This window comes from Rhinopithecus roxellana, chromosome 16 (genome assembly GCF_007565055.1).
Source record: "Rhinopithecus roxellana isolate Shanxi Qingling chromosome 16, ASM756505v1, whole genome shotgun sequence".
Classification (NCBI taxonomy): Eukaryota; Metazoa; Chordata; class Mammalia; order Primates; family Cercopithecidae; genus Rhinopithecus; species Rhinopithecus roxellana.
In genome coordinates, this window is record NC_044564.1 from 37,745,077 (window position 1) to 37,761,550 (window position 16,474).

Sequence of the window (16,474 nt, forward strand, 5' to 3'; positions counted from 1 at the left end):
AGGGAGCTGATGTGAGTCCCCTCCACAGCACAGCCATTGACAGCCCACGAGTTTCCTCCAGCCTCTCTTCTCCTTCGAGCTCCCATGTTGAGAAGGTGAGCCCAGGATATGGACAACAGCTCATCTGGATCCCAAGTCACCCAAGGACCTGTGGGACCTGGAGAGCCACACAACACACATGGGACTTGGCACACAGGGGACTGAGCTCTGCTGGGTTAAGCCACTGAGAATACAGATTTTATTTGTTACTGCAGAACAGCCTAGACTGGCTGATACAAAGGGAATTTAAAAATAACAGGACATTATAAAGTGAGGATTAAGGAACATTTAAAAATTACTCTCAAAAACTAGTGAATGTGGGGGTGTTGGATTGTCATCAATGTTTTCTGATTTTATGAACAAAATTCCCAGCATGTGCTCTTAAATGTGCAATGACCAGACACCATGTGAATCACGCCCACAGGAAACCCACTCACCGGCGGTAGCAACGCATTCAAATGCAAGCACAGTGCCCACCTCACTTAGCTGGTCCTTCAAGACCAGAGAGATGAATCAATGATAAATGACTCAGGGAATAATTTTAGACATAAGAGGGCTGACTAAACAATTCTGAAGATGTTGAAAAGTAAAGTGTTCCAGACTCCATCTCTGAGGCTTCTCTTAGAGACCCAGCTACTGGCACTTTCCAGATACTATTTTAGAGTCAGTATTCTTGACACCTTACGAACAGGGCTCAGAAGATGTCCCAGGCAGCTTCTCATCACGTTTCCAGTGATCTCAGTGAAAGGTGGGAAGGCACAAAGGTTGGTATACTGTGGAGTAAATTTAGATGCAGAACTGTTTTGCATCCTTATTTCTCTGAGTAATCTGTTCTCTGCCAAGTTTCCCCCTTTATAGTCAGGGACCAACCAATTACCATGAAAATCAGATGAATAAATATTGAAGAGAATGTGTTCATTGCCTATTTTGGTGTCCCCACAGCAAGAATGCAATGTTACATTTTTAATGAAGTCTTTCATTTCCATTTTCTTTTTCAGCTAAAGCTGTCCTCCATAGGATCAATTTAACTAAAAAATTAGATCCAACAAAAGAGCCCCCCCGCTGAAGAACAGTCATTAGTAGGTATGACTTGACAAAATTTCTCAACAGTACTACAAGTTTCTCCTCCAAAATTAAAATTGTATGGTAAACACAGCTTTGGGCATTGGCTCGCTTGGATACCTGGTTTAATCATATTTCCACAAATTCATACTCTCTTTATCTGCTACATTATGATACCAACTTTTAATGTATAATAATATGTTATTAGTAGTACACAGTTCTTTCTTAAGTCATTCTTTGACATATACAGACTAAGTAGACAAACAAATTCAATCATCTTTGTTCTACGACATCTTTAACTAGATTTTAGCTTTCTGTTTTTTTAAATATCTAAAATTTTGAACTGAAATATTTATATTCTCATAGAATTGCCTGGGTATCTTCTTCCCTATTTTCTTTTAGATAACCACAACTGTTAGTTTATGCAAAGAGGAAGAAGTCCGAGTTGATTCTACTTCGAAAATTTCATTTCTGATTCTACGTCTGCCAGTAGCATGTGACCCTCTCAGCACCCCATCACCTCCACAGGCTCTCAACTCTTAACCTGTAAAAGCCCAGGCCAATCTTTGTGTTTGTTCATCAAATGCTTGTTGAACACTGCTATCTGCCAGGCACTATTCTACACGTTGGGCGCTATGGCACTAAACAAGTTTGCTACCCTCATGGGGAATACAGTCCAGTAGAAGAAACTAGCCAAATAATGAAGAAATTAACAAAGAAACAAATATTTGTTTGTGGTAAATGCTTTAAGGTAAAAACAAATCAGAATGCAGAAACAGGGGGTACAGAGGGGATCCTATTTGGGATAAAAAGTTAGGGAAGGCTTCTCTGAAAAGACTTCTCTGATGTGTAGGAAGCCTAGCTCATCTTAAGAGGTGAGTAAAATGGCAAAATCTTGATATCAAAATCAGATGAGCATATACAAGCAAAGGCAGCAAAGACAAGACAGGTTTCACTTACAACAGAGATTCAACAAAATCCTAAATAAAACGTTCGGTGACCAAATCCAATAATGTATTTCACGAGAACGATGGCAAGGTGAAGCAGAGTTTATGACAGGATTACAATATCAAAAACATCTAGCTGTGTAATTCTCCATATTAACAATTTAAAAAACAATTATTATCTCAAAAGGTGCTGAAGAAGTAGTTGATGAAGTTCAACACCTATATATAATCAAAGTAATTAAATAATGTGTAAGTTCCATGAGAGCAGATATTTTCTTTTAAAACAGGTTCATAGACATTTTCCAGCTGCCAAAACACAATGTCTGGACATAGTAGACATTCAGTACATATTTGCTGAATGAATGAATAAATGGATGAATGAATTTTTTTAGGACAATCAATGAAAAGATAATCTCCCCAAAGCCTACTGCAACCAGTGCAACCATTCCTTTTCAGGTTTGGAGTGGACAAGGACACTCTCCCCTGGTCAGCCTCTGTAGGTGCCTCTAGTCAGAGCAATGGGGTGAGAATACCACGTAAGGGTGAGCCCTGGAGGGCAGGAGGTGAAACTGTCCAGGTCTGCAATGGCGGGACCAATGTTCCAGTAAAACTACTGGAAGAAGCAAAGTGTCCAGGCACAAGATCACACAACATTCCTCTCTCTCCAGCAAAAATGGTTGAGAAAAAGAAACTCAAAATAACATGCCACTTACAACAGGAGCTAAATCTAGACACTCTAGGAAATAATCTAATAAAGGAGATAGAAGAATTTGTGGGAAAAATTTTACAACTCTACCAAAAAAAAAAAAAAACTGAGTTACTGGAGACTTAATGCCATGCTTGTGGCTGTGCTGATCTAACACAGAAAAATTGTTGGGAAAAAGCTGAATGTTGGGAGGGAAACTGAGGCAGGGCTTGCATAATGTCCTCGGGAATGTGTCTAGACTTGCTGGCTCCTTGCTTCTAGCCCTCCTAGGCTTCTAGATCAATTGTATTCCCATTATCTCAAGTAGCAGAACATGTTCCATATAAAAGCTGTAAATCATGTGCTTAATGCAACGTGTCCTTTTGACTGCCACATTCTCACCACCTGTTTCTTTGTTGGATTACCAATAAACACCATGGGCTCCCAGTGCTCAGGGCCTTTGTAGCCTCCATGATCGCAATGGCCCCCTGGTGTCCCACCTTTCTCTCTCAAACTGTCTTTTTCACAATCCTTTGACTCTGCTGGACTTTGTCACCCCCACGACCTAGTGTTGGGTCTGATCTCCCCAACAAAAATGTCTGTTCTTCCTCAAATTAATCTATATACATTCAATGCAAGCCCAATTGAAATCCCAGCATGTATTGTTGGTGACTTGAAAAACTGATTCTAAAATCAGTGTAAAGAAGAATATATATCTGCAGCTCAGTAAAACAGTTTAGAAAAAGGAGAATCAAGAGGAAGGACTCACACCACCAGATGTTAAGAGAGTTCCAAAGCCATAAGGATGGAAACAGCATGGTACTTATACAAGGACTAAACAGATCAGTAGAATAGAATCCAGCATCCAGAAACAGACCACGATGCAAAGAACTTAGTATGTTTTCAAAGGAACATCAGGACAGCAGAGAAGAGATGAATGATTTAGCAAATGGTGACAGAATAACTGGCTTACTCTCTGGAGATTTAAAACATGTTGAACCTCAGCCAGGCGTGGTGGCTCACACCTCCCAGCACTTTGAGAGGCTAAGGCAGGTTGATCACCTGAGGTCAGGCATTCAAGACCAGACTGGCCAACATGGAAAAACCTGTCTCTACTAAAAATACAAAAACAAACAAACAAGTAAACAAACAAACAAAAAATGTGTGTATATGTGTGTATATTGAGTCTCTATATCATTTCAAATTCAAAAGTACCTTCAGTTGGAATTAAAGCCCACATGTGAAAGATGAAACTATAAAGCTAACAAAAGAAAATATATATTCAAATCCAGTATATTTGTGATTTGTGGGGGAGAAAAACTTTAAAAGTCAAAACCATCAAGCACGAATGGGAAAACTGACAGATTCAGATGCATCCCATGAAAGACTTCTATTTGATGAAGACTATCACAGACAAAATTATCAGATGGATGACAAAAGCAAGAGAATACATATGAAAATTCTGTTGCCGAAAACCTCAACAAGAAAGCCCAATCAGAAAGTCAAAAGAAAAACATGGAGAAAGGATAAGAACATAAACTTTACAGGAAGAATCTGCTAATTTACTAATGAAGTGCAACCAAAGAATTACAAATCAAACAATGAGATTTCTCCTTACTCCCACAAACTAGCAAACCTAGAGCCTCTCTCAAGGAAGAGCAAGGATGTTGCTGGTGTGCGCCTCAGTAGCTCAGCCATTCTGAAAGCAAATCCAAGCCCTAGTGAAATTCAATGTATGTGTACCCTGTGAGCAAAACGCCACTCTTGGCTCCTGTCCCAGAGATACCGTGCCCAGGTACAGAGAAAAACATGCATGAGAGTTTGCAGCAGCTTAGTCATCCTTCTCAAGAGAGCTCAGTAAGTGACATGTGGACTGCATATGTGACCGGCCCCAGGCAGCCTACCACAGTAATGATCTGATAAACAGAAACCACCATGGACACATCTCAACAACATGTACGGTGGTGGAAAAGGAAGAAACAAAATGGGATTTGTGGAACAATATCATGTTTGCAAACTTTTTTCTTTTTTTTTTTTTGAAACAGGGTCTTGCTCCATCACCCAGGCTGTAATGCAGTGTTGCGATCACAATTCAGGGCAGCCTTGACCTACTGGGCTCAAGCAATCCTCCCACCTCTGTCTCCTGAGTGGACTACAGGCAGTCGCCACCACGCCTGGCTAATTTGCAAATTTCTAAAAGGCACAAACACAAAATGTTTTCTCAGAAGTACATGTATGTTTAAAAAGAAGATGGACTGGAAGGATATACATATATACGTTACATTCATGAGGAAGTGGCTGTCTCCGTGGAAGGGAAAGAGGAAGTAGCTACTGGCTGGAAGTGGGAAGTGGCTGCTCCCAAAGAAACAGAAAGAGGAACTGTTCAGAGTGCCAGGAGCTGGGGTGTTCAGGCAACTGAGTCTTGGCACCTGAGGTAATAAACCATTTTGGATAACACCCCCAACCCTGACACTTGCAGTTTAATTGTGTTCCAGTCCAGCTGAAGACAAAGGCTTCATCCCTCCCTGTCAATCAGAAAATGCAATGTTTTTAACTCCTATTAAATAACTCTACCCTGCTTTGTAGTTTTCACTGGATAAAAGGTTTTAAACAATCCTGGAATTTCACTCAACAGTTAGGTTGATTTAACTACATTTATGAAGCTTAGCAATTCTTAGACTATGCCCCAGGTAAAGCTGAATGTGTTTCTTGACGGGAAGATGAAAACTTCAGCAAAACCTACAGGATTATTCAGATACAGTCATAGTGCCAGGGATGGCCAACATCACTAGGAGTCACTTCTCTAAACGGGAAAACAAGAGATTTAGCAAAGCGGGTTTCATTTACTGATCATCACATTTTACAGCCTTAGAACAAAATCCTCAGTGATTCAACTTTTTGACAGAAGCATTCAAGGTAAATATTAAAAGCCTAGACGCCTGTACTTCCTTGTCCACTAGAAACATGTTTGTAAGGAAAATGCTCTCAGTTTCTATATTTATTTACTTTAAAGGACATAAAAGTCAAGGCTTTCAGCCTAGGCCATAATTCTAAAAGTTTTAAAACTTGTGTGAGGCCCTGACCACTGGCTCCTGGCTCCTGGCTCTGGCCTAATAACAGGAGTTGTCTGTCCCAGGGTTCCCCTGAAGGACTCGGTAGGCACTTGTGGATAGAGGTGGGAATGTGGAGGGCATTTGACAAAGTGGAAACTGTTTAAGGCAGGTCTGCGCCCATCAGCAGGTCCGACCCCATCCCCACTGGGTGCTCACCGTGCCTTCCGGGTCCACGAGCAGCAGGTGCTTGGCCTGGCCATTGTGCATGCCCGTGAGGACAAAGGAGCCCGGGTTGGTGGTGCTCTTCCTGACCAGGAAGTCTCCATCTTTCTCCAGCAGCCCCTCTGCCTCCTTCCTGCTCATCTCTCCTTGGTACCAAGTCTCAGCTTGCAGGTCCTCCAGCATCTTGGCATCCGGGGCTCTGGGTGACACAGGGCTGATGCACTCCACGGAGGCTGCCTTGCTTAACACGGGCCCCAAGGGCTGGTTCTTGAGAGCATCTTCAAAAGGTTCTGTCATCAACAACATTGACCAGCAACAAGTCAATCTCAAGAAGAGCAAATGATTAAAAAAAAAAAAAATACAGTGAGAGAGATGGAAATGCAAAGGCAACTCCTCCAGAAGGGGAAAACAAAAACCACTGGAAAAAACTAACTGGCTGGTAATATAACAAGAGCCATCATAACAAGCATTGAAAAGCACAGCCCAAATTTTGGCATGACTTTCTGATGAGTCTGCTTTCCCAAGACAGCTGGGAGTTGTGCTATGTGCCAAGGAGTCAAGCACACCCTTTGTCTAGCTAGTTGGAATGACTTCATTTTTGCATGCTGCAGGAGGCCATGAATATCACATGCCATGTACTTTCTCTGGAACTTCAGCCAGCCTCTTTAACAAATTCTGAATAAAAATCTGCCAATACCAAAGGGAAAGACAAGCTACAAAGCTTTGATTTTATGCAAAACCGGAGCCCAATCCACCAAAGGTTTATTTCAAAATCTTTGCATCAGGCAAATTTTTAAAAGAGAAAGCTTATGGGTATTGGGTGCCTCTCGTGTGACTTGCCCCAGGCTAGGAGCTCCACCTCCCCTTAACCTTCACTTGCTTCCCTGTGGAACGAGGTTCTCGAATGAGTGCTTGAGACCATACTTGGTTTCATCCCCTTCAGAGCACACTTCTCAGTGCAAGGCATGTGTGAATGGTGAGACGGCTGCTCTAACAATAAATACCAGCAGCAAAAGAAGTAGCCAGGCATGTCTAACTAAATCCCGATGTTCGACTTTCACATAAGGTAGTGTGTATGAAAGAACTCTGAAAACTGCACACAGTGCTATGCAAGTGGAAGGTAGTGCGATGATTATTTCAGCCTACACTGTCTACCCAGCACAACATAAGCAGCACAAGAACAGGAATAGTTCTTTCCTGAGCATAACTACACCCTCAGAGCCCAGCATTGCTCCTGGGACACAGTTCATTCACTATAGTCAACAAATGCTGTAAAATAAGCCAAACTTGCTCATTGTTATTACAGGGTGGGCAGAAGTGAGGTGAATAAATGAAAGTAAAATTAGCTCTTTTTGAAGCTTATTAATCTTTGACAGATTTGGAGATAAAAATAAGTTAGAACCATTGGCAAAAATTATGTTGGTGGATGTTCTTTTTCATCTGACTTTTTTCCTGATTACCTGGAACTGACATACATTGACAAATGTATGTCAACACATACATAACAGTATTATACTGTTTCAACACCATCACCACCTTTGCTATCATCTACATCATCAAAATCGTCAGCATCATCTCCACCATCACCACCATACCCACATTCACTTTTTTTGGCACCACCACCAAAATCAGCATCACCACCATCGTCACCATCATCATCATCACCATTATCACCACCATCCCCATTGTTACCAGCATAACCATCATCAACACCATCATTGTCACCACCATCACTGCCACTACCAGCAGCAGCAGCAGCAGCAATAGCATCACCACCATCAACATCATCATCACTATCCCCTCACCATTATCTCCACCACCACTACCATCAGCATCATCAGGATCATCACCATTATTATCACCATCCCCACTGTCATCATTACCATCATCACCATCACTGTCACCAGCATAACCATCATCATCACCATCACTGTCACCAGCAGCAACAGCAGCAGCAGCAGTAACAGGTGCAGCAGCAGGATCACCACCATCAGCACCATCATCACTATCACCATCACCATCATCACCACCACCACCACCATCGGCATCACCACCATCATCACCATCATTATCACCATCACCACCACCACCTTCACCATCAGCATCATCACCATCACCATCATCACCACCACCAGCACCATCAGCAGCAGCATCACCACCACCATCATCACCGTCATCATCACCATCATCACCACCACCATCAGCAGCATCACCATCACCATCATCACCATCATCATCACCATCATCACCACCACCACCACCATCGGCATCACCACCATCATCACCATCATTATCACCATCACCACCACCACCTTCACCATCAGCATCATCACCATCACCATCACCACCACCACCTTCACCATCAGCATCATCACCATCACCATCATCACCACCGCCAGCACCATCACCATCATCACCATCACCATCATCACCACCACCAGCACCATCAGCAGCAGCATCACCACCACCATCATCACCGTCATCATCACCATCATCACCACCACCATCAGCAGCATCACCATCACCATCATCACCATCATCATCACCATCATCACCACCACCACCACCATCGGCATCACCACCATCATCACCATCATTATCACCATCACCACCACCACCTTCACCATCAGCATCATCACCATCACCATCACCACCACCACCTTCACCATCAGCATCATCACCATCACCATCATCACCACCGCCAGCACCATCACCATCATCACCATCACCATCATCACCACCACCAGCACCATCAGCAGCAGCATCACCACCACCATCATCACCGTCATCATCACCATCATCACCACCACCATCAGCAGCATCATCACCACCACCATCAGCAGCATCACCATCACCATCATCACCATCATCATCACCATCACCACCACCATCAGCACCATCACCACCATCAGCAGCATCACCATCACCATCATCACCACCACCATCACCACCACCACTAGCAGCATCATCACCACCATCTCACCATCACCATCATCATCATCACTGTCACCAGCACCAACACCACCACTATCATCTGCTGCAGCAGCATCACCACCACCATCATCACCATCATCATCACCATCATCACCACCACCATCAGCAGCATCATCACCACCACCATCAGCAGCATCATCACCACCATCATCACCATCACCATCATCATCACTGTCACCACCACCACCACCACCATCAACATCATCACCATCACCACTACCACCATCAATCACCACCATCATCACCTCACCATTATCACTATCACCATCAGCACCATCATCACTATTACTACCATCACCATCATTATCACCACCACCACCACCATCAAAATCGCCATCAGCAGCAGCACCACCATCACCACCATCGTCACATCAGCACCACTATTATTTAGAGCTACTGGTTCAAAATAAAGAACACAGAGTGCTGGCTTTATTTAGTTCCACACTTTTCAACTGGCACCAGCCTTTCTAAGGCTCTTTTTACATTCTGTTTCCCCTCCTTAGGTTTTGAGAGCAAGAGGAGAAATTAACTGATGGGAAAAGGGTAGCTCTGGTTCTCATTTTTTCATCCCAAACACCAGCCAATCTAACTTTCCTTAGGGTCTGAGTCCAGGAGTCATTGGTAAATTGACTATATTAAACAGTAAAAGTGGTCTAACCAAATATGGAACTATTAAACTGCAGTTTGGAGGTACTATAACAACTCCAGCAGAAGCTTGGAGAGCTACCACTGTGCTTTGCATCTTGAAAATGTGGCTTCACATTTCTCAAGCTGTTTTCACATTTTTAAAAATAAAGGCACTGACGGGACTGAATTAGGTGATCTAGCATTGATAGTGGCTTCAAGCATTGAGATTCTACAGTTCTTGCTTAGATGATTTTTGTAAGTCAAAATGGGGGTCCAGTGTGTCTGGGAAGTCAAATTTGCTAGGGAGAAACAGTGTTGTTGTGATGAGGTTGCCTAATTATGAGGCACTTAACCCTGTCCTCACTCATAGAAAAATACCACAAATCACAGGTATTGGACCAGCAAGGCTGCCTTTCACAAATGATAAAGTTAGTTAACTTCTAGGATTCTTCATTTCCTCTTCTGTAAAGTAAAGATAGCAGTAGTTATCATAATACTTACCAGTAAAAATTTAAAAATAGGTGTTTAGCACATGGTAGAAACTCATTCAGAACTAGTCTCCATTCCCTCCCTCTTCAGCCTATAAAATTCTCAAGGAATATGAAAAACAAATTTTAGGATATAAAGCTCTTGTGAGCTTGTGATGCTCTTTCAAAATTCTTTAACAAAAATTTTCACTTTCGTTAATCTGTTCATGAATGATTTAATTTCCTCAGTCTATATTACAAACAGAAAGTCCGTGGTACACATCCCACTACATTGCTGTCTGCAATAGATTCCTATTACTCTCCTTATCCTGTTTAGTTTTCATCACTGAGGAGCACTTACTACTACCTGGTAATAGATACAGTTGTTTATTTAACCTCCATGAGGTAGAGACTTTGCTGGTTTTGTTTTCCTGTGTATCTCCATCGAGTAGAATAGTATTTGACAAATGGTAAGTGTTCAGTAAATATTTGGAGAGGGGTAAGAGGTGAGCAAGAGAGAAAAAATGAGAGAAAACAATGAGAGAGCAAGTGGGAGGAGGGGAGAAAGAGAGAAAACCCTCATAAGAGAGGGGTGTGTTGCAATTTCTTGCCTATATGTTAAATGTTGGTCTGCTTCATAGACCGAGAGCTCTGTGGGAACACGGGCCATGCCATTTCATCTTTGCATCTTTAGCAACTAATACACTAGCTGGCACATAATAGCCAATTACTATTTAAATGAATAAATAAACATTTGTGTATGTATATTGTCTCAATATATATTTGCAGATCTTCAAGAGGAACGTCAATTCCAAAAAGAAGGGGAAATTGCTCTGTCTCTTGACTACAGAGAGGGCTATAATCCTAAACAAATCCAATCATCACCCACAAAAGTACAGCTAATCATCACCATTAATCAAAACCCTGCTATCAGAAAATTTAATAATTACACAGATTTCAAATAAAAGGCAGGGTAAAAAGCAACCTCAAAAGAGAAGAAAACCAGAGACAAACAGAAACCCACTCATGTCAAAGAGGTCTTTTCTCGGGCTGCTCTCAGCGCTGCTGACCGCAGTCGGCCAGGCCTGCGGTGGGATCTGCTGCGTGTTGACGTAGGTGGGTGCTTCTCCTGTGGGGGCCACGTGCAGTTTCCCTTCTGGCATGCCGTAGATGTCCAAGGACCCTGCAAGAAGAAAGTGAGCCCCTTTTCTTTTATGACAGTGACACTACTCAAGCCACCCAGCCCTTCACAGAGAAGCTCTTCCGCCTGCAAATGGGAAAACTCCTTCAGATTGCTATCGATGATATTGTCCTCTTCTGAGCTTGTCACCACACACTGCTGTAACCTGGCCAAGATGTTTTCCAGTCCTTCACATCAACAGGGGATCTGCCAGCCAATGTCAGGATGGACGCCTTGATGGCTCCACTGTGATGGCCTTAGCAAAGATTCTGGCCCTTGCTGCCCTAAGACGGCAGGAGGCTGGCAGGCAGAACATGCCTGGTCTCCTCCTCTCCTTGACAAATGCTTCAAGATCAGATAACTGAGCAGAAGGACCATAAGCCTTATTTTAATTGCTCTTGTTTTTTTTTTTTGTTTCTGTTTTTTTGTTTTTAATATAAGCAAATGCTTTATAAATTAACTTCATTCAAGCAATACAATAGAAGCTCTGTTCTATTGTAGGAAGGAACTGAGAGAGCCTCCTTCCTTACAAAATAGGGCTGCAGTTACTGCTTCTGGGTCTGTGAAGGAAGCCCAGGGTGGGTGTGCAAAGGAAGAGCCCCCTCTGCTGAGGCAGTGACGCTGCCTCAATGGGACTTCACAGCGAGGCAATGGGTTTGCTGAGGCTGGGCCCGGGCTGTTCTGTCACCCAGGCCCTGGGTGAAGGTGTCACCCAGACCTAGTAGCCCGAGAACGCCTGCTCAGCTCCTTCTCAGAGTCTTTTTGCGTGTGCGCCCTGTCTCCAATCTTCTTACATAAACATGTTCGCAAGAACACCCTGTGGTGTTCACATTTCTGGAAAGAGGGTGTCTTTCATACCCTATGGGCGGTGGTGTGTTGAAGCCAGCTCAATCCAGCTGGCAAGAGTTGGTTCAGGGCTTTTTAAAAAGCGTTCCCAAGAGCCTGTGGCTGGACGTTCGCCAGCACGCCACTGTCTCCCAGCCCGTCGTAGGTGTGAGAATGAAGTGTCGTGCTAACATTCCCTCACTGGGGAGCACCACCTGCACGGACTGTGTTTCTACTCTCCTATTTCTCAACATGCTTTCTATATTGAAGAGTCTAGTCAGATTACGCGTCCTTGCTTAGTGACAGCTATTTGCAGTTCACACCTTTTGCAAGGTGATTTGATTGCAAACAAATCAGCCTTTAGAAAAGAATTTCACAAACAAAATGTTAAAAGGAGAAGATCAGGAGCCCAAGTGTATAATCTTCCTGACTACCCTTTCCCACCGGAGATGACAGCAGATGCTGAGCCAGGGCAGGAGGACATGTGCCATGGTAATACCTGGAGTTCACGTCCATTGGGGATAATATCTGCCAGCAAATTAATAAGTGACATTCTAATTTGTTCTGTGAGAAAAAATATTTATTGTTTAATTTTTTTTTTTTTTTTTTGACAGAGTTCTCACTCTGTCACCAAGGCTGGAGTGCAGTGGCACGATATCGGCCTACTGCAGCCTCCACCTCCCAGGTTCAAGTGATTCTCCTGCCTCAGCCTCCCAAGTAGCTAGGATTACAGGTATGCACCACCACACCTGCCTAATTTTTTTGTATTTTTAGTAGAGACGGGTTTTCACCATGTTGGCCAGGCTGACCTGGAACTCCTGATCTCAGGTAATCCACCTGACTTGACTTCCCAAAGTGCTGGAATTACAGGCCTGAGATACCACAGCCTGCCTATTTATTGTTTTCAAAGAAGAGTTGAAAATTTATTGAGAGCTCTGAGTCTCAAGTTCCAGGCCAGGAGCTCATTCTGCTACATCATCTGTTCTTGATCTGGCTGGAATAACTTTAATATATCAAAAACAAGACCTATTTTAAAATAAACCTGACATATTTTGCAATAAAGTAAATATCTAACAGAAATAATGTGTCTTCTTTATTCTTTAGCAGTTATTATATGTCTATGCACACACATGTAATGGAAATACATTTTAAATGTATATAGAACAAGGATAAATAGCCCATAGTGAAAATGTCCCTCTGGCAAAGTTATGACTCTGATTTGCTATTTCCAGCCTATTCTGAGGCAGAACATGTGGTGGCTTCTGCCAGGCCTTATGTTTTATTGACTGGGCCAGCAACGTGGGTCTTCCTGCATCTGGCGCAGGCAAGACATGAAATTCTCTTACACAGAAGACATTTAAAAAATGTATTGTCATTTGCTTCCTGGAATAAATAGCCATAATGAAGGAATAAGCCTCAATATTAAACCAATAAATGTTTAAATTTAGATACACAGAAGCATCAGTTGCCCCATCCCCTTCAGATCTTATGGACTTAGTAGCCAGGATCCCAGAGCTACTGAAAGAGTTACAAATTTTTTTGAGAAGGGAAAAAGGTTAAAATTAAAAGACATTCTTAAAGGATTAGACTGAGCTATAAATACATTCATACATATTTGTATGTGTATATATAACTGTCTAGAGAATAAAGCAGTCTAGAGCAATTAGCAGTTACTTCTTAGATAGTTGTATCTAAATTATTATGGCTGTATCTAAATATATTTGAATTATTTGCAGATATCTGACTTATAGACAGTTGTATCGACATTAGTTGTAATGTATGAGGTAGGTGCATGTTATTATGACTGTAAGATGCAGAAGTGTTCTCTAAGAGTATCCAGGGCCTGTGAGAGACGTATATCCCTGGTGCCACCTCTGCCTCAATCCCCAGCTTAGAGTAGGGGGCTTCACATTCCCCAAAAAGCAGACCCTGAGTAAAGGGAAGGACAATGAGACAAGGAAGGAAAGGCAACAATTTGTTGTGGGAGTCACTGGGGCTCAACCTCAACCTTACAGTTGCCTCACGAGTTCCCATCAGAAACTGGGGTGAAGGTGTGCCTGAGATGTCAACTTCTCAGCACCCCTGGGCACGGAAGCTCTCCCAGCGTGGAGGTGTACAGTCTCAGGGGCATGAGGCAGTGAGTGCCTATGAGGTGTGAATGGTCCTGGAGCTGCAGGGAGGCACCACATAATTGGTGCCAGGAGATATCTACAACACTGTTGCTTTTTTTTTTTTTTTGAGACAGGGTTTTGCTGTTGTTGCCAGGCTGGAGTGCAATGGCGTGATCTCGGCTCACTGCAACCCCCACCTCCTGGGATCAAGTGATTCTCCTGCCTCAGCCTCCCAAGTAGCTGGGATTACAGGCACCCGCCACCATGCTTGGCTAATTTTTTTTTTTATTTAGTAGAGTTGGGGTTTCACTATGTTAGTCAGGCTGGTCTTGAACTCCTGACCTCAGGTGATCCTCCCGCCTCAGCCTCCCAAAGTGCTGGGATTACAGGCATGCACCACTGCGCATTGCACCACATTGTTGCCTCTGTTTCTATGGTCTAGTCAGGATTCTATAGCAACACACACAGCAAATATATCCAGGGGTCATTCTGTCAGTCCACAGAAAATAGGCGACCCAGTGGTGAGCATGTTACTTTTGAAAAGTGTCTTTTGTGTTTCTCACCCATCTCACCTTGTCTCTCACTTGGCCTGAAAGGTGTTTGCTGCCAGTCTTCGCCAAAGGTGTCTCCTAAGTGTCTTCCCTGGTAATAAGTCTGCTCTTTTCCTGCAAACTATAGACACATGTAAATAACACAGAATTAAAAAATTATTTTCTTCTCATTTCCCCACTTTTGAAAGCCACAAGACAGTCGGCAAATTGATCCTTAAGGTGGATCAAATCCTCTGATACACCCAATTTTCCCTTCATGCCTCACGGTTGGCATTAAGATTTGGGAAATAAGTTTGTGTGAGTGTGAGGAAAAGGCTGCATCTCCATCAAAATTACACATGCCCCCCCTTGTTTTCATTACCCCCACCACCCCTCCCGAAGTGTGACTGTAAATCAAGCTCTTCCATATGTATGTCCTAAAATAAATTTCAATTACAGAGTATCTATGTGTCAGAACACACTTCCCACATAACACATACGCCCATGATTGTTCACACTTGGGCAAGTCCACTCTGTAAACCAGGAAACTTCCTTCAAAAAATCAGGAAATTCCCTCTCAGTGTCAGATCCCTGAGCTCAATGTTATTTTGCCATTTTTAGTGGTGCCATTATCATTCACAAAAGGTAGTAATGTTAAAAATTTCCTATAACAAAATAGAAATATCATAACTCTAGAAAGCAATTGCTTTACTAGAATTTTGAGTTGGACATAAAAGCAAGGGAATGAATAAAATAGAAAACTCATAAAATTCTCATCCTTTTAAGGGTCTATATTCACTCCTTTTCAGAGAACCCAATGCCTCCCAAGCCTTTTTAAAATCGTAAATTCTCTCTTTCCCTCACTGAGATCACAGTATGATGGAATACATCTGAGGGTACAGAGGACGCCCCCAGACTCATATCCCAGGAATCACAACACAGTTCCAAAGCGTTTGGCTAATGCTTTATGATGTTAACACAAAGCCTCTCCTCATCTACATGCCTCACGAAATCCAGTGAGAGAAAGTTCATGATTTACCGTGTCAAAAATGGAATAGAACATCAGCCTGAAACAAAACAAACAAAAAAACAAAACAGAAGGAAATAAAGTTGAGTTAGCCTCCATTCCTTATAAAGAGAAAAAAATATGAGACTTACCTGTGCAGTGTCGGGAGCATGGGGTCTAGGTTTCAGCCGAGCATCAAGAAAGCCCCCTGGAGGAGGCACCTTGCTTGGGATGCTGTTGTAGTACGGGTGGTCTGAGCCATCTCCCTCCTCTTCTGTCCATGGCTCATCCAGACTCTGCATTCTGTTAAAGGAAGATTTCCAAGGGCTTTAGCCAAAAGTTGAGCTTGCAGCCAAAACCAACAAATCTAATGTTAGCGCCTGTTATCAAGAAAAGAGAGTTTAGTCAGTGCCTCTTCAGCCATCCGGGTCTCATGCATAGATGAAAAGCAGATGAGTGGTTTAGCAAAATATCTCTGCCATATTCAGAGTTTCACTCACTGGAACATTTCAGTCATGTTTGAATGAGGTCCTTTTGTAAAAGTACATTTTAATTAAGAAAGAAATTATGCCTAAGGATAGCCAGCTCCTCAAGGGATAGCACACATTTTTGTAAGCCATGAAATTGATCCCAAACAAAACCAACTACAAAATGGAAATTTAGTGATATGAAGGAAAATGGTAGAATATGAATCTCTCAAAATTCTCCCTTCTGCTATTTGAAAAA

The 16,474-nt window shown here is 42.7% G+C and overlaps 1 protein-coding gene across 4 annotated transcripts in view; it reads right to left on the reverse strand.

Moving 5' to 3' along the window:
- SHC3 (SHC adaptor protein 3) overlaps nt 1–16,474 on the reverse strand; it is a 176,969-nt gene that overhangs the window by 33,128 nt on the left and 127,367 nt on the right. For 2 of the 4 annotated variants that reach the window (XM_030920393.1, XM_030920395.1), the window contains exons 8-11: nt 15,901–16,051; nt 14,797–14,884; nt 11,121–11,279; nt 6,003–6,298 (exon numbers count right to left, since the gene is read on the reverse strand). In XM_030920393.1, the coding sequence (XP_030776253.1) occupies nt 6,003–6,298; nt 11,121–11,279; nt 14,797–14,884; nt 15,901–16,051 (694 nt within the window). Of the gene's footprint in view, nt 1–6,002; nt 6,299–11,120; nt 11,280–14,784; nt 14,885–15,900; nt 16,052–16,474 lie in introns of all 4 variants that reach the window. The other 2 variants (XM_010371270.2, XM_030920394.1) reach the window with 1 other exon arrangement.